The sequence below is a fragment of the Falco naumanni genome, chromosome 5 (genome assembly GCF_017639655.2).
Source record: "Falco naumanni isolate bFalNau1 chromosome 5, bFalNau1.pat, whole genome shotgun sequence".
NCBI classification, from domain to species: domain Eukaryota; kingdom Metazoa; phylum Chordata; class Aves; order Falconiformes; family Falconidae; genus Falco; species Falco naumanni.
The window spans coordinates 35,861,545-35,884,734 of NC_054058.1; the positions used below are offsets into that span (position 1 = coordinate 35,861,545).

Below are 23,190 nucleotides of genomic sequence, written 5' to 3' on the forward strand. Positions count from 1 at the left end.
CTACTGTTGCTTTCATGTGGGAGCCTTAGCTGAACACAAAGGATTACATTGTGTAGCTGTGAATGAATAGAGCACCTAGGATTAAAGAGATTTTGTTTATCCACACATGAAATAGCAGAGCTGATGGCAGCCTCTGGTACAGAAAAAAACCCACCAAGTAGTTTAGTGAGCACTGGAACTAACAAAGCTGCATCTGCTGTGTGTTTGTATATTGTGGTTCATAGACTGGGGTGTCAAAGATGGCATAAACTTCATTTGAAGCTTTTCATACAGATCAGGAACTTATTAGTGTTTTCACTTTTATGAAAAATCTGAAATCTAATAAGACGTGAACCCACACTGCAACTTTCCCTGTCAGGGACTGTGATAGGGTCTTTTTTTTGCTATCAGGCCACTTATTTTCACAAAATCTGTAGGAATATAATTACGCTCCTGCCAAACTTGTTCAAAATCAGCCAGTGGGTTCAAAAGTTATTAGAGAGATGGACAGACAGGCAGACAGATGCAGACACCATGGCCATGTAAGTCTCATTTCCATCAGAAATCAGGCTAAAAGAACCTATATTGAAATTAATTATTAAAGGAGACGATAGGCAGAGGATTAGACCTCTGCAAAGTGCAATTTCAAATTTTAACTGAATTTCATGCTAGGAAAAGCTACTGATGACAGTCTGGAATACTAAAATTCTCCCTTCTACCTGAAGAAAAGGAAAAGCACTGGATGAGCTTCAGTGCCCCACATCATCCTTGGACTTCTAAGTCCAAGAGGGCAGGTGATTGCTGATAGAGAGGAGACAAATAGCAGCTCCAGCAGCTACCCTGTTGCTTTCTGTACAAGTGAGCATTTTGGACTAATCACATACGCAAATTCCTGCAAATGCCTCTGAATGTTTTACTTCACCACTGCCTTGTCTGTCTTCATCCCCGTTTCCTTGCCCATCCCTGCCAGCTCGCTCCCTGGGCTGCAAGGTAGAAGCACTGCTTTTTATCCTTTGCCTATGCACGGTAAACTGCAGTGGGCCTGAATCTTCATTAGGGCCCCTAGCAGCTATCGCATGCCACGCAAAAATCATAATTCAACATTACAGCCCCTGCCTTCTCAGCTGGGACACGTGCATCGAGCTGGGGGTATTTATTCACACTCCCAGCCAGAGACTGGGAGCAGGGCTGGTTTATTCCCAGCTCTGACACCAGCCTGCTGGGTGGCCTCGGGCAAATCGCTCTTCACCTTCCCTGTCAGGGAGCTGGGAACCCACCGCCTGCTTGTCTGGAGTGGCCGAGCTGCTGCCGCTGCTGTGTGGGTGGGTTGGCAGAGGCTGGCTGGGAGCCAGCTGCGGCCAGTGGACCACGGCTTGTGGCCACCACGGTGCTCTGCCCACATCCGTGGCCCCACTCGTGTCCCCCGCTTCCCCACAAGCGCCCCTCAAGTGGCTGCCACATCTGAAAAAGGAGGACACCCCCTGCCCCCGAAACAGACTTTGACATTTGCGCCCCAAAATACACCTGTGGCCCAGGCCTGGTGCTCCTCCAAGTTCTGTGGTCAGTGCCCTCGGTGCCAGCCATGCCAGGGGGCCGGGGTTATACACGAGTGCGAAAGGGGCAGGCTGAGGGGACAGCCGTGTCCCCGGGGCCCGGGGTTATGCACAAGTGTGAGGGGCAGGCTGAGGGGACAGCCGTGTCCCCGGGGCCCAGGGTTATGCACGAGTGCGAGAGGGGCAGGCTGAGGGGACAGCCGTGTCCCCGGGGCCCGGGGTTATGCACGAGTACGACAGGGGCAGGCTGAGGGGACAGCCGTGTCCCCGGGGCCCGGGGTTATGCACGAGTGTGAGGGGCAGGCTGAGGGGACAGCCGTGTCCCCGGGGCCGGGGCGGCGCAGGGCGGCGCGGCCGCCCCACCCGTCGGGGCGGGCTCGGGCAGGCCAGGTGAGGCGCTCCCGGCTCTGCCCTTCCCTCCTCTCACAGCCCTCGGCCAGCCGGCGCTGCGGTTGCCGGCGCTATGGCGGAGTCCCAGGTGCTCCTGCTGGATGAGCTGCACGTCAACGAGAAGGTGACGGAGGCCCAGGCCCGCTTCTACTACAGCGAGGAACAGCGCCGAGCCCTGGAGGCGCTGGTGACCCGGGGCGAGGCGGCCTATCGGGAGGCGCTGAGGAAGGAGCAGCTCCGCGACTTTCTCTCCAGCCGGGAGCTGCAGGCCCTGCGGGGCAGCTGGCGGGGGTATGACGACCCCCGGGAGGGCGGCAAGGTGGCCCGGGGGCCCGGCGGCGAGACCCTCTCGCTGGCCTACTGGCCGGAGTGCTCGGACACAGAGGTGCCCCCGTTGGACTTGGGCTGGACCGACAAAACCTTCTACCGGGGCATCAGCAGGGTGGCCCTCTTCACGCACCCCCGCAAGGAGGAGAGCGCGCCGCACCTGAAGGAGGTGGTGCGGGAGATGATCCAGCAGGCACAGAAGGTAGGGCCCGGCCGCCGCTCGACCCGGGTGCCCTCGGCGGGGCCACCGCTGCCCGCCCACCTGCCCCCCAGGGCCGGGGGTGCCTGGGCACAGGGCCTGGCTGGGGGGCACATGGGTGGTGGGAGGCCGGAGCCCGCTGTGGCTGGGCTTCCCTCGCCGTGGGCCCTCCAGTGGGTCGGCATCCATCAGGCAGGGCTCGTTCTGCCGTTTGTTGCCAGTGACCTTACGATTTGCCAAAGCTGATGCCTGGGATGGGGTTAAACCCCTGCACACCCGCCCCCTAAACTGAGGTTTCCTACCCATGCCTGGGATGGGGTTAAACCCCTGCACACCCGCCCCCTAAACTGATTCCCTACCTGTGGTTCGCTTTGTCCTGTCCCAGTCTGATTCCCTGGCTCAGGGGAAGGCAGACCATGATGCTGTTACAGCCAGCCCTCCTGTACATGCAGGTACCCCTAGTTAAACACAGGGCATCAAATTTTTTTATGGGGTGGTGAGTTTGGGGTTTATTTATTGTGGTCTCAACATCATCCAGCCTGGACAGCAAGCAGCCAGAGTCCAGACATGTGGCTGTGCCTCCTTTGGCCCAAAAGGACTGTTTGTGGTGACAGGGCACCTCGGGCAAGAAAACAAATCAGGTGCGATGCTACAAAAGCTCACGTTGAATAGATGGGGGCAATGACGAGGTTTTTCTAGGTGTGGGTGAAGTTTCCAGGCAAGACCACCCAGGAAAAGATCCCCTTCAGAGCTGACATTCCCCCTGGGGAAAGGGTATAACATAAGAAACTTAATTCCTGCTCTTAGTTTTGCTGCTTTCTGTTCTTTCTACTTCCTCATTCAGCAGTTATTTCCTTCTTCACCTGCCCCCACCCCACCAGCACAACTTTTGCAGACTCATTAAGACCAAATCCGCTTGGAAACACAGAAAACTTTCCAGAGAGGCATTAATCCAGCAGGTGATCTCCTTGCCTCACTGCTTGCAGAGGTACATGCACAACCCATAATCCGGTTCAGCAACTGGTGTGATCAGTTGTATAGAAGACCCAGAAACTGTTAAATCCTTACACTCTTGTTTTAGTGGGACCTCACATCCTTTTTGCACTGCCACAAATGCTTCTACAGACTATACAAGGACTGGGAAACTTAGCTCTTTTCAGTAGCTGTGCCTGGCACCTAGAAGTAATTAATTCCTTTGTAGATTTTTATTTTGTTACTGACTGGATGAACTGTGCCCCTCCTAGCCCAAAGGTAGTTTCACCTTTAACAGCCATTTGAGTGCTTAATGGTCCTTTTCATAGATAACGGCCTCTTGTGTTCAGCTGACCTGGCTAGCAAAAAAAGTCTCCAGGTAGCAGCTTTTCGTTCAGCAGATGAGAATGGGTTTTGTTGGGTTGGGTTTTTTTGAGGGAGGTCTAAACAGATACTGGTAATATGTGGCACATGCCTGTGGGTGGCTTATCATTAGTGTTTTATAAACATACGTTAATGAAGCTACCTTGCTGCAATGAGATTGGCAAGTTAATGCTTGCCAATCTTCAAATATCTATGAAGAGCTAGGCACACCTATGGGCCCTATAGATAAGTTTATTATCCATGATAGGTAAAGGAATGGGGAAAACCTCTTGCAGGAGTAGACAAGACACTCGTGCTCTGACTTGCTGTATTTGGGAATGCTCCTAAGTAATTATGACAGACCACCAGCTGTGGCAGGGGTTTGAGAAGACTAAAACAACAACAGGCGTGGGTCACCCACTGCATGTTTTGCTGGCTTGGAAGTGCCTTCTGCAAGGCAGCTCATTTGCTTTTTGTTCAGGACTGCAGTTTTCATGCATTTAGTCCACAGTCTTGCAAAGAAGCCTGAACTGACCCAGGGCCCCAAAGCCTGGAGGGAACCATCTCTTCATCTTGCAAGGCCAGTACTAACAATTAATGGTTTGTCTGGGATATGGTGTAATTTCTGCAGTCATTGGACTCATTGCAAATGGAGGGGATGGAAAGGAAACAAGTTCACACTTTTGGTATCTATTCTTGATCAATTCCTTATGTGGATGTTCTTACTTCAAATGAATATTCTCTGGTGTTCTTGCTCCTTGGTAGCTACATCCATACCCCACTGTGTGGAGGGGAGAGGGAGCTTAACAGGCCTGAAGTAATGCATGAACTGTTCATGCCTTTAATTATAATCTGCCTGTATATGAAGCTGTTCAGGAATAAAGTAGCTCAGGTTCACTGTATTTTAATTTTCAGAGGTTCTGGTAACATTCCCTGCATCTTGCTGCTTTGTGCTGGGAAGTGAGAACCTAGGCAGGACCTGAAATCCACTTCCACCTAGCAGAAGTTATTGAGGGACTTGCTATTAGTATAATGTAGTTCCACCATAGTTCACCTGTGTCAGGAACCTACATGTTAATGAGGAGCGTAAACACAATGTCAGCTCTTTTTTTCTTTTTCTAACAAAGAAAGGCTTGTGTAAGCACTGTTGACAGATGAAGACTGACGGAACAGACGTGTTGGTTGTTGTTGGCCATACAAGCAGAGACTCAGCAAACACAGTAGGGGACATTTACTGTGGCATCACTTTCCCAAAAGCAATTTATTCAAGGGCATTTTTCAAAGGAAAGGTCTCTGATGAGATTTATTCCCCCTTCCATAGGGGGTTCCTGCAACTTGAGCCTGCACCTCTTCCAAACTTCAAGTGAAGAAAATCCAACTGTTTGATCCAGTCTTCAGCTCCATTCACACCTGTATGTGCCATCCCCAGCACAGCTTGGCTTGTGACTGACCTCAGCACCTGGGTAATTAAAATTTGGGCAACTCTATTCCCAGCATACTGTCACCATGAGAACTCTGACCTGGCAAGTTGACGTTTCCCAGCAAGACTAGGAAAGCAGTAGTTTTCCTCATTCATAACCTTTCAAATTTGGGGAGAATAACTTTTTTTGGGCAGAAAACTGAATTGATATTTCTAATGGTGTAAAAGATACAGAAAGGGAGAGAAAGACAAAACACGTAAGATCAGCATTAAAGTTGCCTGCAACCTTCTTGGTTTTCTTGTTACTCATCCTATGAATGTTCAGGCTTGTCTGTCACGTTAGTGCAACTTCTTGTTTTTATGTAAAAGCTATACCTGGAAAGAGGGATTAGTTTTATACCAGAAAAAATGTACATGTCAAGAGAGGGAACAATCATTTTGCCTCTAAATCTTGAACACACACCCCAGTCCCTTCCTGACAGATATGAGGTGTTTATGCTCCATAAGACATTTCTCGGGAAGACAACCCTGAGAGCAGACTTCTTGCAGGGAACTGGGGAAAAAGGAAAATAAAATTCTTGTTGTCTGCACTGTGCACCATGGCTGAGGATTCAGGCCCCGATTCCTCTGCACATTCATTCTTCCATTACTCATCTTCTGATTAAGTGTTAGAGCTGTGTTTTTCACTCTTCTTTTTCAATGTGTTTTCTTCTTTAAGTGGATCCCTACAGAGGCAACAAAAGTTTCACAATACAGAGGAAAAGCTAGGTATGTGGCTTTGGCATTCCTCAGGCTGCTGAAATAAGCCATCACCCCCTAGAAGAAGGAGAACCCACAAAGACATCTGTTAAGTTCCTTCCAAAGTGCAGCAGGAGCCAAGCCAGAAAATTACAGGATTATTGGTAGTGCTTAGGCATGTACATCCCTGTACTTTTGTCTCCCCTGTATCCTCTTCTTCCATATTCTGGTATCAGTGATCTGCTTTATTTTGTACCAGAGTGATGGGCCTCCCTTTCATTTCCTAATATTTTATTCAATTGTCTGTCTACTGTCTTTTTATTTCCAGATTATTGCAGTGGTCATGGATGTATTTACAGACAGGGACATCTTCCGTGACATTGTTGATGCAGCATATAAGCACTGGATCCCTGTCTATATAATCCTAGATGAGGAAGGTGTGAAGCTCTTCCTGGAAATGTGCAGATGCCTTGACCTCAGTGACTTGCAGATACGGGTAAGATATTCAATACCAAACCGTTATCTCCTGCAGATCATTGGCCTTTTTCAGTGGTAATAAATCTTGGAATTCACTTTGACAGGCAAACACATCTCTTCCTCCTTACAAGTCACATCACAGTACTTAGGCAGGGGGTGATGGAACATAGAGGAATAAGACAGTGGCTTGCTAATACAGAAGGAAAAAGAAAGGAAAGATTTGAATTTTTTGCCTTTCACCTGAGACTGAGGTCTGTGTAGTTTCCTGGCTTTTGTGACCTAAAAATTCATGTTTGGGAAGAAAATGGTCTGAGGAAATTCTTGTGGGTCTGCCACACAAAGATTCAACCCAGAGTCCAGAGTAGCTCTTCACAGTTCTTATCTGCATGGATCCCAGTTATAGGACACATACACTCTGTGAAATCAAGACTTCCCTACCCAGCTGTGATTATCTGGGGGTGAATGAGCTTGTAGTCCCCCTTTCCTTGACAACATAAGGGATTGAGGAGCGTAGCTGCTCCCCAGTTCCGTATTAGAGTGTGCCTTCATACAGCACACAGAGCACAGCATAGTAGTCAGCCTGGCTTAGCTGGCAGAAGCAGCTTCAGTAGGATCTCATTCCATTACAAAGAGACTGAAATCCTTTGTGTGTTTATAGTTAGTATTGTATTCCTTGCTTTTTTCATGTTTTTTTAGTCACTGTCACCACAACAGACTTGTTCTGAATAGTGGAAAAGTTGCTAGGTTGGAAACAACCTATGGGATGCCAGACTCACTGTTCTTGTGATCCGGCTGTTCTTCTGAGCAGTGGAAAAAAAAACCCAAAAGTGCCTTTTTGCCTGGAGGAAGGGCAGATCTTCCATAAACAGTCAATTAATAATTAAAAAAAGAAAACCAAACAAAGCCACAACCAAAACTCAAAAAAGCTCTGAAGGTTATAAAGGCTCGTATTAACCATTTTAGGAGAACCATCTTAAATCTGGATGAAAATTACTTGCATATATCTGAACAGTGCTCCTCTGAACGACCTCTCTGCTTCTGAGTTTCTGGACTTTATCAAAAAAGACATCCAGCCAAGCAGCTTTCTCATCTTTCTCCAAAACAGAGATGGAAGTTTCTTTCCTCTGGTGTCTTTGAAAGCAAGACATGCACATCATTATAATAGACCTGTTTCGAGCTTCAGGGGTATTCTGTAGCCTAGGCTCAAGTGTATTTGGTACAAAACTGTGAAATCACAGCAGTGGTTCCATTTGCTCCAGTACCTGTTTCCCAATACTTTTTGTCACCGTGTCATCATGTGCAGGAACGATGCCTTCAGTACTGCGTATTTTAACTCCTGGATAGAGTGAATAAAAAATGACCTGGCATTTTAGAAATAAGTTACAATGCTATTGGAGATGTGAGTTCCTTTTTGTCTGCCTTCTCCACCTTTAAACAGTAAGTGATCCCCTTCTTCTCTTCATCTTACCTCTTTCTCTGTAGGCATCTACACAGACTTTACATTTCAAAACCAGTCACTACAGTCACACGCTACAGCAGTGACTAGGTCCTGCAGCAGCCTAGTTGCATTAGCCTTTCCAAAGAGGAAGAGTTTGAACTGATGCCATCAAAAGCAGGAGAAAACTCTTTTGTGTCCCTTCTGTGCTTCCCTTCTCTCACTGCAGGCCTTGCTGTGTTTTTCATTAGGCTCCTTCAGCTAAAAAAATCCAAATACAAGCTGAGCTGAAGGAGGTCCACTGAGAAGAACTTTTTAATGTCATTCTTTGACCTAGTCCTTCGCTCTTCTGCAGAGCTCCAGCCCCCAGAGTGCTGTCTTTCAACTTTCCCCGCTCTTTTCCCATCTATCTCATACTGTATCTTAAATTCAACTTAAGGTTGTTGTATTCCTGTTCCAAAATGTATAGTGCTTTAGTTAATCTTGTTAAGCTCAATGCAATTTATTCCTTTAAATGGTACTATGGAAGGACTGGGAAGAGCCTTCTTGTAAGGGGAAGACAGGTCATTTGCCTCTCAGGGAAGATGATGTCTTAGTATCCTGCCCAAGGCTGCCTTGGATGTATCTATGCTGCTGCTTGGGTCAGTATGGCAGAAATCATCATATAGTGATTCTCCTGAAGCCAGGTTTTAGATACCCAAGGAATCTTAAGAAAAGCTAAAGTTTCCCCTTGAGGACTCCCTCCACCCCCATGTCATTGATGTAATGTGTCAAGAGTTGTTTTGAACTTTCAGTGTTGAAGACCCAGATTTAAAGCAACAAAGCAAGTTGGGCTTCTGGTCTTGTTCAGGCAGAATTATTTTGTCCTACACTTCTTGATCACAGAGGATGTTGGAATTGCTGAGGAAGAATGAGAAACTCTAGTGCAGTTAACTATCATTCACCCATTTCGTATTTATGACATGTCTTTCTCCTAACATCTGCTTTGATGTCTGAGTTTCTTCTACAGATTTTCAGCAACAGGGAAAAGATTCTTTCCTTACACTGTCTTTTTGTGTAATCATTGTGTTTTCTTCTAAAAGATTTTCAGCAATGGGCCACAGTTTGTCAGCAAAGGAATTGCGTACTCTTCCTTCACACCCTTCTTCCCACTTGCCTTCAAAATACTTTTGCAGGATGTAGAGGATGGCTTTTCCTCAGAAAGTTGCAGCAATATGGGATATAACTTCAAGGTTTAGAGGCAAATTCTGATCCCAGGGAAAGAGGGAGAGAGATGACACACTACCATGGCCTGTCATTGCTGCCGGGTCAGGATGCTTATTCTGTCTTCTGTCATCACCAGATGCTTAGATTGTTCTGTGATTCCTGCCCTTTTGTTATTGCCCTGTTCATCCAATGCTGAGTGAATACTTCAATGGTCCTAACACTGGGAGATTTACTGGTAACACTGGATTTGCCCTTTGTCTACACACAGCACTGGGTGTTTTCACAAAATTCCTGGCTGTTGTATTATTTTGAGAGGGCAAGGTATCATGACCTGCTGACAGTTTCACAGGAGGGAGACTGCTGTAGGAAGAGAGTACCTCACTCCGCAAAGACAAAAAGGGTTTTTTTACTGACTCCAAGCATGAAATGAGAAAACCTCAATTTTTGTCTGAAGGGCTGGAGATCACTCGAAATGCATTTAAATTCAACCCTCGGCATATTCATCCTGGGATGTAAGTAAGAGTGTCTTGCGTGTATGAGTCATAAGGCTTTCTGAGCCTACAGGACATGGTTTGCCAGACTTCTGTTATGTTTGACAGAGGACTGTTCTTTGGAGATTACAGTGAATCAAAGTTCTCATAGACACAAAATTCATACCCACAAAAAGTCCTCTTCTTGTTGACCTGAGGGTGAGCATTATTACCAGTTTTTACATGCGTTTTCTTTCTCCCCATGCTTCTGCTAATCAAGACCACAGTAAGAAACACTCCTGCTTAAAGACAGCAAATTCATCTAGAGCTCCAGGGAATGAGTTACCTGCAGGAAGTTCACCTTCATGTTAATTTTTGCATTCATTTTCCCAACATGTAAGGAGTTCCTCCCCTCACTCCAGGAATTCTTAAAAGTTTCTGTCTAAGAATTTTTTGGAATTTCATTTTTGTATTTCATGTCTTTCCTCATTGATTCCTAACTCAAGTGAGGGAGAACATGAGTGTAATGTGATACAGTGCTGTTGGGTTTTTAATTATCTGTTAAATAAATCTTTTAGGCTGCTTGTGACCTTTTGAAAATGGGGGCTGACAAGGCTCTTTTTTTGCAAAGAGCCAAATAAATAAGACCCAGTAATGACCTTGGCAGGCCAGGTCCAGCTAGCTGCATCCCATCCTATTCTACTTGAATACCTGTAAGTTTTACTGTTTTGTCAACAAGCACGTCTTTTCCAAAACTGTTCAGGGCAAACACATAGGATAAGTCTGCAGTATTTCCCAGCATTACTTGGTGGCTGCTTCCAGATTATGGCTGTTTTGTATCCCTGTGTAAGATGAGCTCCTACCATCCGTCTCTTTGACCTGGAGGTCTGATCACCAGAAATTAGGATCTTGCAGGTAATGAATAATAAAAAGTCCTTTACTGTTGTTACTGTGGTTCTGTCCACATGAATCCCAGATCTCTCTTCCTCTTTCCCCCCTTCTGTGGTACCTCCATCTAGGTTTTTAGAGTGGGAAATAATGGGGGTTTGTGTCCCCCCTACCTCAGCCCTGTGCTCGGGTGAAGCAGTAGTCCAAGAAAACAAAGGACAGGAGCTACCTCATCAGATGCTGTTGGCTGAAGGGATCTGATTTTTCCAGGGATGGCAGAAAGGGCATCTCCACGTTTTGAAAAACACAGTTGATATAAGGGACTGTTGAGTAACTGTCATCTATCAGTTACTGCTTTTTTCTGTTTCTGTTTTCTGTTTCTCCTTAATCTGTTTTACATCTGTTAGTTTACAGAGGTTGTTCATGCTATCCATCCCAACTTGAAATAAAGATCCTTGCTTGCTTTGCAACATATATGTATCAGCAGTTGTTCTAAGAGGGAAGGTACACACAGGATTCCCTGGTGGAAGTACTTACAATGCTTCCCTTTAGAGTCTGTCTTCTATGTCCCCCCTACTCAACCCCGCCTTGGGAGCACTACTTCCCAGGTCTGTCATAGAATCGCCTGACATGGTCAGAGTTGGAAGGGACCTCTGGAGATCATCTAGTCCAACCCCCTTGCTAAAATAGGATCTCCTACAGCAGGTTGCACAGGATTGCGTTTTGAATATCCAGAGGAGACTCCACAACTTCTCTGGGCAGCCTGTTCCAGTGCTCTGTCACCCACAAATTAAAGAGGTTTTCCTCATGCTCAGATGGAACTTCTGTGGTTCAGTTTGTGCCCAATGCCCCTTCTTCTGTCACTGGACACTACTGAAAAGAACCTGGTCCCATCCTCTTGACACTCACCCTTAAGGTATTTGGAGACATTTGTCAGATCCCCTCTCAGTCTTCTCCAGGCTAAGCAGGCCCAGCTCTCCCAGCCTGTCCTCATCAGGGAGATGCTGCAGTCTCCTCATCATCTTTGTCGCCCTCCACTGGACCCCCTCCAGTAGTTCCCCGTCTCTCTTGAACTGGGGAGCCCGGAGCTGGACATGGCACTCCAGATGCGGCCTCACCAGGGCAGAGCAGAGGGGGAGGATCACCTCCCTCGACCTGCTGGCCTCAATTGACAACTTGTGCATTGAACTGAGTGATTCTTTGTGACACTGTTGTGTCACAAACTCTCAGTTGTCACGTGACAACTAAGTGTCAGTCAACAGCACAATGTATTGCTGACTTTCTAAATGGGGTCTTAGTTTAATTTTCTGTGGATTCAGGGTGAGGTTTAAATGTGTGTCACAATAAAGTAACAAAGACTGATTCCTTCACTGTATTACGATGCTCTGTCAGGCTTGACTGTTACCAGTCTGTATTAAGTTGCTGCCAGGGAGACGTTAGTCACTGCGTGTGATGAGGAGTGGTGTAAGCCTGTGTAAAGGAAATGTGGAAATTTAATGCAGACTGCAGCTTCCATAAGCCAGGATATAACAAACCTTAAGCAGGCTTCTGCAAGAATACAGGTCTGGAGGGGGTCACTCCTGTCTGGTGAACAAACTGGTTTTCTACCCAAAATATTTGTTACTACTGGAACACTAGTGCCCCCACACAAAATGGCTGCAATCTCACCTCATTTATGTTTGTCTTTCTTCTTTTGTTGTTGTGTAGTCTTCAGTACGTGAACCCAGGCTTGTTCCTCCTCTGTACAGCTTGATATATCAGTCTACAAATGCTCCAAGATCCTTCAAGGCAGAAAACATTATACAAATAACCTGTTAAGTGACTTGATGTTTATATGACTTTGTGCTTATTTTCTTCATTTCAAGGTGTATTTATGCTCTCCTGTGCCTATTTTGTTCAAGGAGGTTTATGTGTTCAGCTGTTTGGTTCTATCCTTCTGTGCCTTTCTAAGTGTTACGTAGCTCAGTTACTGCAGGAATTCAAGTGTGCTTTCTTTCCAACAAAAGAAGGTGGTGCAACATAAAAACACAAAATCCACACTTGTTACATGCTAAGCAACTTCCTTCTGGCACAGGATGATAATTATTGGTTCACAAATGTACACGATATGTCAGAGCTGTTGACTGATTTGAAAAACGGAGGTCCTTGTCACTTGCAGTCAATATTCCATGGTTTGGCAAATCCTGCATCCAACTTTACTCGGCAGGGGGAAAGAATTACTTCAGGTGATCAGCCAGCCAACAAATGTTATTCTAAACACTGGAAAGGGCACCCTTTCTCCTGTGCTCTACCCAACCTGCATTCGGCATCCCACACATATGACTCACTGCTAGGCCTTGGGCAAGTCACTTCATCTTTTTCTCTCCTGGGCTCCTCATCTTTAAAACAGGGTAATAATACTTTCAGCAGTGTTGGGAGCATTAATTAGCTAATGCCCACACAGGACTCCAGACAGATCAAGCATGCAAAATAGTAGTATCATCAGTTACTCTTAGTCAGAATTTGTATTGCCACTGCTGTATTTCAGTGGGGGAAATAGGAGCAGATTCAAAAGGTAAGAGTTATATTCAGGAAAAAAAAAATTTTGAAAGATATCTGCATTCTTATAATGACTTGTTGCTGCATGCTGATTTCTATAGTCTTATCAATACTTAAGCTGTCAGTGAGGTTTATAACAGTAGGACTTAGCTCTTTGCGGGATCCAAGGCTGTGCTAGCATTAGCCCAATCCTCATGATTCTTCTGCTCTGCAGATGGGGGAGGAACAAGGCAAAGGTGAATCGACTTTCCGAGAACATCATAGGGAATAGTGTCAGAAATGTGATTACGCTTGGGACTGTCTGACTCCCAACCCTGGGTTTATTACTCCAGATTACAATACCTTTTAGCTTTTCTTTGTTAAAGAATTCTTACAGAGACAGGTGGTGGAATGAAGAAAATGGTCTAAATTTGTGTGTCAGAGCGACAAGGTAATTTGCTCTAAACTTACACTGACAATCAATACTTCTGGGTTTTGCTGCGGGTGGGGGGAGGGGCATTTCATGTTAGACAGTTTGGCAATTCAGCCTCATGTAGCCAGGACCTATGAGCAGAATAACAGTCCATTGTGCAGATACGTTCTTAGAGTAAGCCCAGGCGCACATCTGTTGTTGAAAATCATGTAACCTTAAATAAGTTTTTTCTCTGTGATTTGTAGTGCTTTCTTTTATAAGTTGTAGGTTTGCTGGCCAAAGGGTGTGAGACGGGACATTTGGGGAGAGGTATTTTTTTTCTAAGTACTGCTATTCGTCTTACAAAAAGGTTTTCCTTCCTTTTATTCAGAAATTCTTCTTTGCTGATCTATTCAGGGCATCAGCAGAGACACTGATCCTACTACTTTTGCTCAAAAAAAGTTCTGTATTTTTTCACTCTCCATTGAACAGTGAGGAATCTGGGTGGACACTGTAACTATTTGGGGTTCTTAGCAAAATTATAAAGCTCAGCATTCTCCTTTTGTTATAACAGACAGGAAACATCTCTTTTAAGCAATGGAATTGTTTCCTCCTCTATTCTCTTATAATTAAATTGTCTAGTCTTCTAATTTGCCCAGTTTTGTCAATCTATATGTTGTGGGGAATCCGAACACAAGCACAAAAAGAACCTGATATAGACCTGTCTCATACATTCACCTCCAAGTAACTGTGTCCTTTGCACTGCGCAGGTGTTGGAAAGTCCCTTGGTTTTGTGGTCCTGCTAACATAATCCAGAGAAGAGCTCACAAGTGCCGTGGAATAGGGATCAGGATTCAGAGTGCAGATGTGACTCAGTGTTTCCTCTGATTCATTACCTTGAACTGGGCTGGGCCTTCTGAGCTAGAGCACAGAGCTGGAGATGGAGGATTATTTGATTTTGAAAGCATTGTCTTGCCAGCGGGGTAAGATGAATAGCTGAAGACAGCAGGCAGGGTTACGAAGATGCTGACCCATTGAACAAGACTATAAACTGATGGAGAGGAGTGACTTCTAGATAGGATGACAGTGGGTCTTACGGCACTATGCTTTCCTTTCTGCAGCCCTGCTGATTTCTAGTGGCTGATACAAAATGAGCTGTAGTCCCAGAAGTAGTGAGATAATGTAAGTGACATGTTAACGCTTGGAGCTGGCAATTATCTAATTCTCTGCCCTACTTACTGTGACATTTTGTCTTTTCACCTCCCTGTTAGAATATCCGCATACGTTCTGTGACAGGAGTTGGGTTCTACATGCCAGCAGGGAAGATCAAAGGCACACTGGCATCCCGATTCCTGATGGTGGATGGTGAAAAGGTGGCCACTGGATCATACAGGTGGGTTGCTTTTGCTTAAGGCAAAGCTACATTCTTTGTGTAAAGAATGGCTCGTGTCTTTGCTGGAGAGTATTCTTCCCATGTCACTCCCTTTCTTATCCCAGCCTCTGTAGTCTGTGTGGCATCTGTAGAAACTGGAGTGGGATGACAGAGAAGATGGCGTAAAGCATAAGCTACTCCTGAGAGAACAGAACACGCCCGTGCTAGTGGACCATTTCAGTGGGCTAGAGAGAGTTCCACACTGCATCAAGTGGTGGTCTGCAAGGACTCCCCACCAGCCACTGTGCTCAGTTCTCTTCAGTGTGATTGTCAGTCTGGAGACCCTCCTGTTGATGCACTGTTGCTTTTCTAAAAGGGTAAACTGACCTTCAGAGTTTTAGGGCCTTTTCTTCCAGATCTGGTCTGCGTGCCTGATGAACAACAGTAATAGCTAGCTTAATGTATCTGTCCTCACCCATCTTGGCAAGGACCTATGAGCAGATGTCACAGTGCTGCATATTCCCATATAGTGTCTTAGATATTGCTAGGTGGGCTGGGTCAAGTATGCACCCCAAAATCTAATGTTGGTTCTGTTTCCTACTCTTAGCTTCACGTGGAGTTCATCCCACATTGACAGAAACATCCTGCTAGTCTTGACAGGACAGCATGTGGAGATGTTTGACATTGAGTTTCGTGAGCTCTATGCCATCTCAGAGGAAGTTAATTTATACAAGGAACTGGGTATTGCTAACCCATTCCTTCTCGGAATTGGGAAGCCAGGCCTTCATTCCTCCACCGTGGCTCGGAAGTTCATTAACCCCAAGTATGGTTTAGTGGCGGGGGCAACCCGTGGTGATATGATGCTGTGGGCTTCACGGCACCGGCAGGATAATCAGGGGAACATGGAAAAGGAGGAAACAAATGAGTCAAAGAAGCGGTTAAATCAGTTTCTGAATGACTTAGTCACATTGGAGCAAGAGTTCCCAGAAATTGATCCACCACTAGAGAACTTGAACAAGCTGAATCGGAGCCCTCAGAAACTATTGTCCCGGCTCCACATGGACCTGAAAAGTAAGTCCAAATCCAGAGAGTCTATTCGTGATGTGAAGAAAGAAGATGCACAGGCCAATTCAAAGCAAGGAAAACGGTTTGCCAGCGGGCTTTTTGGTCGCAAGGCCAAACGGTCTCCAGGCTCAAGCATTGAGGCCAATTCTTTTGCCAGTGAAGGACACTCAGGAGAAGACCTTGGGAACATGAAACTGGAATATGAGCAGCTCAGCATTGGCCGTGCCAGTGTTCGGAGCACTGGAGGCATCTCAGGTAAAACCTCTTCTACCAGCATATTCTGCTTCTGTGTTCCTTGTTCTGAGTTTGGCTGATTGGTGCAAACATATACAATATAGGCACCTGTGGGAAGATCCTGTTATTTTCTTTCTATTAAAATGAGTGGGATCAAAGGAGAGTAGAAGTTGTATCAAATGATGAAGGCAATTTAATGGCAGTCTTATTGTAAAGTTGGTACTTCTCAGGTACATTTTTTCTCATACTTCCAGCAAGCGGATGTGAGAATAAGGGAGAGAAGGGTAGATGTGTCCTTGTGTAAAACAGGTTCTGTGTACAGTTCACAACGCGCCCTGCCCTGATAAACAGCAGCAGTATGTTCACTATTGTAGTGGCTAGCAGGGTGCAGACAGATTTTCAGTGTAACCTCACCTTTCCCATTTGAGTTTAGTCGGATGTGTTTACTGTGACAAATTACTGGTAGAGAAGAGAGGAAAATGCGTTTATGTTGAGGTGAGGGGGCAAGAAGAGGAGGACAGGGTGGAAGCCTTTTTTGTTTGCTCCTTTATCACCTTCTGAAATGGGGGAGAAGCTTACAAAAGCAGAAGCTATGGAGAAGTACTAGATCTCAACTTTTCTTCCTTTGTTAATGCACGGTTGATATTTTCACTAAGTCCTTCCAAGGCTTCATCCTGTTGAAAACACAAATTATACAGATTTCTCCCAATGTATGGGTTCATAGCTAACTTCCCGACATTTTAGATATTTTGTCAGACTGAAGTAAATCTATGGGCTATTCAGTCTGATTGTCTTCCTCTCTCAGTGAGCTGTGCTGGCTGTAAATACATCCTGCTCCACCAGGAAAATAAACTAGTTCCAGGGAGAAAATTTGTCCTCAGTTTGTCTGGCCAGAGACCATTCTGTGCTCTGACGAATGTGAAATGAAGGTGTAGAGAGACTGAATTCTCTTGAGACTGCCGTGAAATGGGAAGACATTGTTCTGGGACCAAAAAGAAAAGCAAGGTATTGGGAAGGTCAACCACAGCGATCGATTAGGTTCTTAGAAATATTTCTAGCTGGATAAAGGACAGACTCAAAAATGCCAAATGAATACAAGAGAGATGAATCCATGAAGGCATGGATAGTTTATTTAGGACTGTATTAGACCTATTTTAGGATGTGCATTTGGGAAGGCAGAAGTAAACCGTGGTCTAAAGAGGTCCTTTCTCCAAATCACTTCATGTCTCCAGCACACACAGGGTGTGCTACCAGGCCGCATTCCTCAGAGCCTGGAAAAACAAAACCGGTGAAGACTATAGGGGGATGTACGGGCATTTCCCCTCGGAGCAATGGACCCGAGGGCTTGCACTACCCTCTAGTGACAGAAGTGGAGAATTGTGTGATCTCTGATTTGTCAGCACTTCACAATATCAGAGATTTACTGCATTTCTCACTGTCAGCTCTTTTAAAGCAGACAGCCCGCCATTCCCACAATGCCATGATGAAATTAGGCCCAGACTGAGACACGGAAGAGATGGATGTCTCTAGCTGAACAGTGGGGTGCTGCAGCTTTCAGGGGCATTGCACAGTCAGGGCAGCAGGGATGTCCCTGTTCCTTTTAACACAGTGGATCTGTGCCAGACAGTCTGATGCTTGATCTGGACCATTTCCACAAAAACACTATCGTGCTATTATGTTCAGGTTTTATTCATGGCCTCTGCTACTTCCTGAGGGCTGCCATCTCTTTCAATAAAGGGGAAGGAAAATTGAGAACAGGTGCAGGGAAGGCACAGAGGTCCAGCACACCAGCCTTTCTGCTGTGCTCTTCCTGACCTGATAAGTCTTTCTAAGGAGTCCATGCAAGTTTGGGGTTTTTTTTTTGTTTTATGCAAATTGAGAATGCCTGTTCACAGGGGCAATGGGAGACTCCACAGCTTTTTAAGTATGCCGTAAGTAGAGTTAGGTCATCTGGTGTTGTAAGAGGCTGGAGGAAGATCACTGCTTGTGTGTTGCTTTTGAATTGAATTCTCTAGTCTAATGGTCCCAAAGTGGCATGTGAACAGAGGTGGTAGAGGGCATATTAGGAAGGTGGAGACTTGTGAGAAAGAGGAAAAAAATTAGTTACCCAGAAGATCCTGCAGCTACTTAATCAGTAGCACATGCATCATTAGGATTTAATAAAAAATTCTTGAACATGGGCGTGGAATAGAGTTCCAACTTCAAGATAAAAATAGGAGGCACTTTGTTCTTGGGTAATCATAGGACTGACTTAGTTTTAAAAGTTTAAGTTGTCTTTGAGCAGGTTAGGATGCAATTATTCAGAACTTCACAGTTTGAAATAGCTGCCCTTACCTTTTGTAAAGATTAAACACCACACAAGCCCTGTAGGCCTGCCTGTGCACACATCCTCCAAAATCACTATTAATTCTGTAGTACCACAGATACACATCCCACCTTGCAAATGTGTAGAGACCAGATCCACATCCCAAGCAGCTTGCAAAGTAATCGAAGACATTATTCAAGCAGGCTAAAGGTCAGGTTCAGTCTTGTAAGAGCAAATGGTGATGAAAAGAATCTGAAGTGGGAAGGGAAGTGATGAAAGTGTGTTCTATGACAGAGTCTGAAAATCTGACTTGGTATTTACATGCTAGAAAAGGATACCTACAAGTCAGAATTGGGAGTCTGGAAAATACAAGGGCTACAGATGTCTCAAACTAAGTGTCCTAATTAACATCCTGAGGTGCTGTCCTAGCACACTGCCATGGAGACTGTGCTTTGTCTTACAAGGCTTTCTTAAACCACATCATCAAATTGACACAACTCTTAAATTTCACTGTTACCCTCTTAGGAACACAACAGCAGCAGCTCTGAACCTGACCAGAATCTTGTTAATTTTAAGCTGCTGCTGGGCAGACTGTGATCAGCAAAGACACTGACATCTGTGTGCAGTTTCTGGGAGCTACTGCAAGGGTTTGAAAGCTGTGTGCCTTTGGAAGGCACTGGCACTTTTTTTTTGTTTATTCTCCCCTGCAAGAAGCAAAGTGGGCTCGTTCAGAAGAGTCTGCCATCCTGAGTTGCTCCATACATTGGCCTTCACTTCTCATGAATGTTGGTTGCAGAACACTTAATAGCAGGATTTTGTGTTTCACTTTTGGATGGTTCTTGCAACAAGACACAGGATTTACACTGGGCATTGCAATACCACAGAAGTAGTGCTTCATTATCACCGGTGTTTTTCAGCCAAAGTGGGATCATGGATGGGCAGTAACTGGAATTTTCAGCCTCCTTTCGAAAGAGAAAGAGGGGAACCTTGTTGGGTACATACAAGGAGGGTGTTTGCTCTAACTGTAGCGAGATCTGTAGAAAAAGGTCAGAAGACAAGAGTAGAAAGTGAGAAGAATAAAGTTGGGAGTTGAGATTAAGCAGAGGAGCACAGACACTTTTGAAAGTAAATATGAGGCTCTTGAATGTGAAACAGACAGGGAGGGGAACGAGGGTAGTGAGGAGATAGCAGTAATGATGAACGCAGTAGTAACATAGCGAATGGGTCAAAGCTGGGACAGGAGGTAGAATTCAATGCAGTAGAGGAGGCAGTAGCGTACAGAGCAGCCACAAAAGTGAGGGCAGGTTGCAGTGCAGCCTCCCACGTGAACGTCAAGAAGTTGCAGTGTGGAAGAAGGTGGAGACAAGGAGAGGGAGAGGAGAAAGCTCTTCTCTTCCCCATTAGCTAGAGGTGAGGAAAATATTGATCAAATACTCACAAGCAAGAGAATGACATGAAAAATGATTCACTGGAAGCCCAGTTCAGGGGCAGGGCTTGGGTTGAAAGCTCCCTCATCTTAGCAAGGTTGAGACTTCTCAGTACCATGTCACCATGACCTGTGGCAGTTTTCCTTCCCTGTTCTCACTCTGTATTGGGCACTGGCTCCAACCGCTTGGGAAATGCACATTTACCTTTGGTCTATACATCTGTACGATACATGAATGGGGTCTGTCCTGTTCAGAGTGACTGCAAACTGCAGGGCAGCCCCTCTCAGTACATACTGCTCTGGGCTGTAGGTCATGTAAGCCTTGCTGAGCTGACAGCACAGACAGGCTCCCTTATTTGTAAAAGCCTCTGCAAATACACTTTAGTACAGTGTTGAAAATAATATTTTGGGGCATCCAGACCGACAACAGGCTGTAATGGAGGAGATCAGACAGCAGTGCAAGCACTGAAAAGTACAGATATTGGGAGCAGAAGGAATCCACAGAGTGAGCAATGAGAAGAACAAAGATGATAAAAAATTGTGGCAGCATACTGTACTACTGAAGTGAGAGACCCTGAGGCCTCAGGATTTGTCTTGGAAGGAAATGGTGGAAATACAGGCACTTGAGATGTTTAAAACGGGACATGAACAAACCTCTACTGAGAATGTATGTGTGGATCAAATGGTTGAGATGACTTTTTTTTTTTTTTTTTTTCATACCTCACTCTTTGGAAAACCTCCCACCCATGTCATGGCCAGGCTGTTTTTCAATGCCAGCTGGGACCCGAGAATGCCACTGAAGCTGGCCTAGGTACAAGCCAAAGCCTGGAAATACTGCTCCAGTAGTTTTCTCCACAGTATACGTTGGATTTGCTCTTATTTTAATGTATTTTCATTTCACAGTAGTAGGAAATAAAACCACATGACAGTGAAGAGTAATGTAGGTCTAATACAAGGTGTATAGTAAAATGAGAAAGGATTGACGTGTGAGTCCAAACTTTATCCATGTCTTATTTATTTAACATTAACTTCTTTTCACTCCAGGTAACCTGGGTCCAAACTCCACTACAAGCGATAAAAACAAACAGTCTACCTGTGTGTTATCTTGATTGGGAAGGATTGTCTGGAGAACTGAAGACTGAACAAGCTGGAACAGTAAACTCTTGATTGATTTTGAACCTACAGCCATATCCTCACGCAGTGGTCTGTAAAGCCACTGAGCAGTCCTGGATGCACCTGGCACCCCCAGTTAAAGCACATTTACTGGGTGAAGTATAGACTTTGGATGGTCGGTCCCTTAAATGAGGGTTAGTGATGAATGTATTAGTCCATATGTCTGTGTGCACACGTATTTTAACCACTGTGATGACTGGTCTCAGAGCTCACTCTGTGTCCAGATAAATGTAAGAGATTTTCTGACTTACTTGTGCTGCTACTTCAGTCTGTCTAGCTACAGACTCAGAATTACTGTGTTGCTTTGTTTACTGCACTGCAGAAATGTATTGGTCTGACTGGCTGGAAGGCTAAATCCAATCAAGTGGCAAATTCTGGGTGAAATAAGGATGTTTACAGACAGTATAGCAATCCTTTGTCCACAGGGAGCCTTTCTGTAGATTCCCGTTGTCGCTTATCAACACAGTGGTCTGGGAGAAGGGTTTAGCTAGCAGAGGCCAACAGATTAGTATCTTAACTGTTTCACATCATAAATATAGCAGTTGAACAAAGTGATTTAGCAAGAATGCAGTAAAGGGAAAAATGGAATATAGGAGGATGTTTAACCTAGAGACCGGGTCAGGAGAAATGCCTTCTAAGAGGGACTGAGCAGGATCTGGGAGCAATAATGCAGCCTTCAGTGGCTGCTACAAAATCCTGTTTGTTGCCAACTCAGCAGTACTTTACCGTTCATGGAAAATGAATGATTAAGGAGCACATATTTGAGGGTTGAAAGAGGAAGCAGAGGAGGCATACAAGCTTTTCAAATGTTCCTTTTAAAAAAAAAAAAAAAAAAAAAAAAAAAGTTAACCTTTCCAAACTCTAAATCATGCCAAAATTGAGAGCTTTGATCCATAAGAAGCACTGCATGCAATCAGACCAAAGGCCATCTAATCTGCTGTCCTGTTTCTGAGGACAGCCAGTAACAGGTGATCACATAAGTATAAAATATAAAGCTTGTATACAGAGGTTTTTCTCTGCGCCATTCCAGCAGTCTATGGACTTCCTGAACTGGCAGTTCCTTCTGGACCTGGCCTTAATGAATGCACTTAGTCCCTTTTTAAAAAAAACTTTTCTACTTTTGGCTGCCAGAGTGTTCTGTAGCAGTGAACGCTGAGTTCATTGTGTGGTATGAAAAAGAACTTTTTGTTGTCAGGCTGTAATGGTTTTCTTGATGATTTCTTCAAGTGACCCTAATTCTTCCACCAGTGATGACCACCTATTGGTGGTCATATGACCCTATTCCTTGTCTCCTTGCCACTTGTGATTTCACAGACCTGTATATGTCCTCGGTCATCACTTTTTCGAGTTGTAGTTTCATCGTATACATAGCTGCTTATTATATGGGAACTGATTGACACCTCTGTCCTCTTGTTCACTGGCCCTTTTCCAGTTCTACTCACTAAGACAGTGGAGAAGCGGGTTGTTTTTGTTTCTTCAGTGTGTGGATTGATGTTTTGCTCTGCTTTCTTGCCATCTAAATTACATACTCTGTTGTCGTAAATAAGCCCTCTCGTGATACCTAAGAAAAGTAAATCCTAATTGTAAGTAGACACCTGAAAACTAACATACCTACTTTCCAAAAAACTATTCAGACATCAGAAAAACACAGGTTTAGTTTTCTTTTTTTTTATTTAGAGAAACCATCTGGGTTTTTCACTGCACAAGGAATTCACAGCAAAGGCAACTGCTGCACTCCCAACACAGAACAAGCTGTTCCAAAGACTCTTCCAGGTGCTGGGTTGCAGCAGTGGTTGTTACACTGAAACAGCTGTCTGTAGTCAATGATAACATGCAACTGATTGATTAATTGATTAACTGCCCTTCCTGGAACTGTATTTAACTTGAATGGCAAGCACGTCTTGTTTACTCTTGAGTTTACTGTGTAGAATATCTTAAAACCATAAAATACCAAAGGTACGTTGCCCTCTGTTAAATGTATTCATCCTCACTCAGTGGTTTAAACGCTTGCTACCCTATACAGTCATTCTGTATCCTTCTGGGAACAAGCTGTAGTTTTACAGCTGGGTCTGTCAGCTCCTATTATCAGCAGTGTTTTGTAAAATTGTTCTTGGTGATGGGAGAAAAGAGGTGTTGGAAATTACACCATCACTTGGACATAGACGTAACTTAATACATGAGTTACCCTGTTGATTTCAGGTGTATGGCTTGTGTCCAAAGCTACTCACTGTATGTTTTGTGGGACTGTCTAAAATGGCTTGATTTTGCC

At 44.9% G+C, this 23,190-nt stretch overlaps 1 protein-coding gene across 1 annotated transcript; it reads left to right on the forward strand.

The window, feature by feature from the left end:
- The first annotated feature begins 1,980 nt into the window (after positions 1-1,980).
- FAM83F (family with sequence similarity 83 member F) lies at positions 1,981-20,857 on the forward strand. The gene is made up of 5 exons (XM_040596049.1): positions 1,981-2,451; positions 6,270-6,437; positions 14,618-14,739; positions 15,326-16,038; positions 20,793-20,857. Exons 1-5 carry the CDS (start codon positions 1,996-1,998, stop codon positions 20,855-20,857), a joined length of 1,524 nt encoding a protein of 507 aa, XP_040451983.1. The 5' UTR covers positions 1,981-1,995.
- The last annotated feature ends 2,333 nt before the right edge of the window (positions 20,858-23,190 follow it).

Excerpts from the sequence above, each read along its gene's own strand:
- FAM83F (XM_040596049.1), top strand. The coding sequence starts at position 1,996 with ATGGCGGAGTCCCAGGTGCTCCTGCTGGATGAGCTGCACGTCAACGAG. Across the intron at positions 6,438-14,617 it reads TCAGTGACTTGCAGATACGG|AATATCCGCATACGTTCTGT; the intron begins GTAAGATATTCA and ends CCTCCCTGTTAG. Across the intron at positions 16,039-20,792 it reads GAGCACTGGAGGCATCTCAG|GTAACCTGGGTCCAAACTCC; the intron begins GTAAAACCTCTT and ends TTTTCACTCCAG.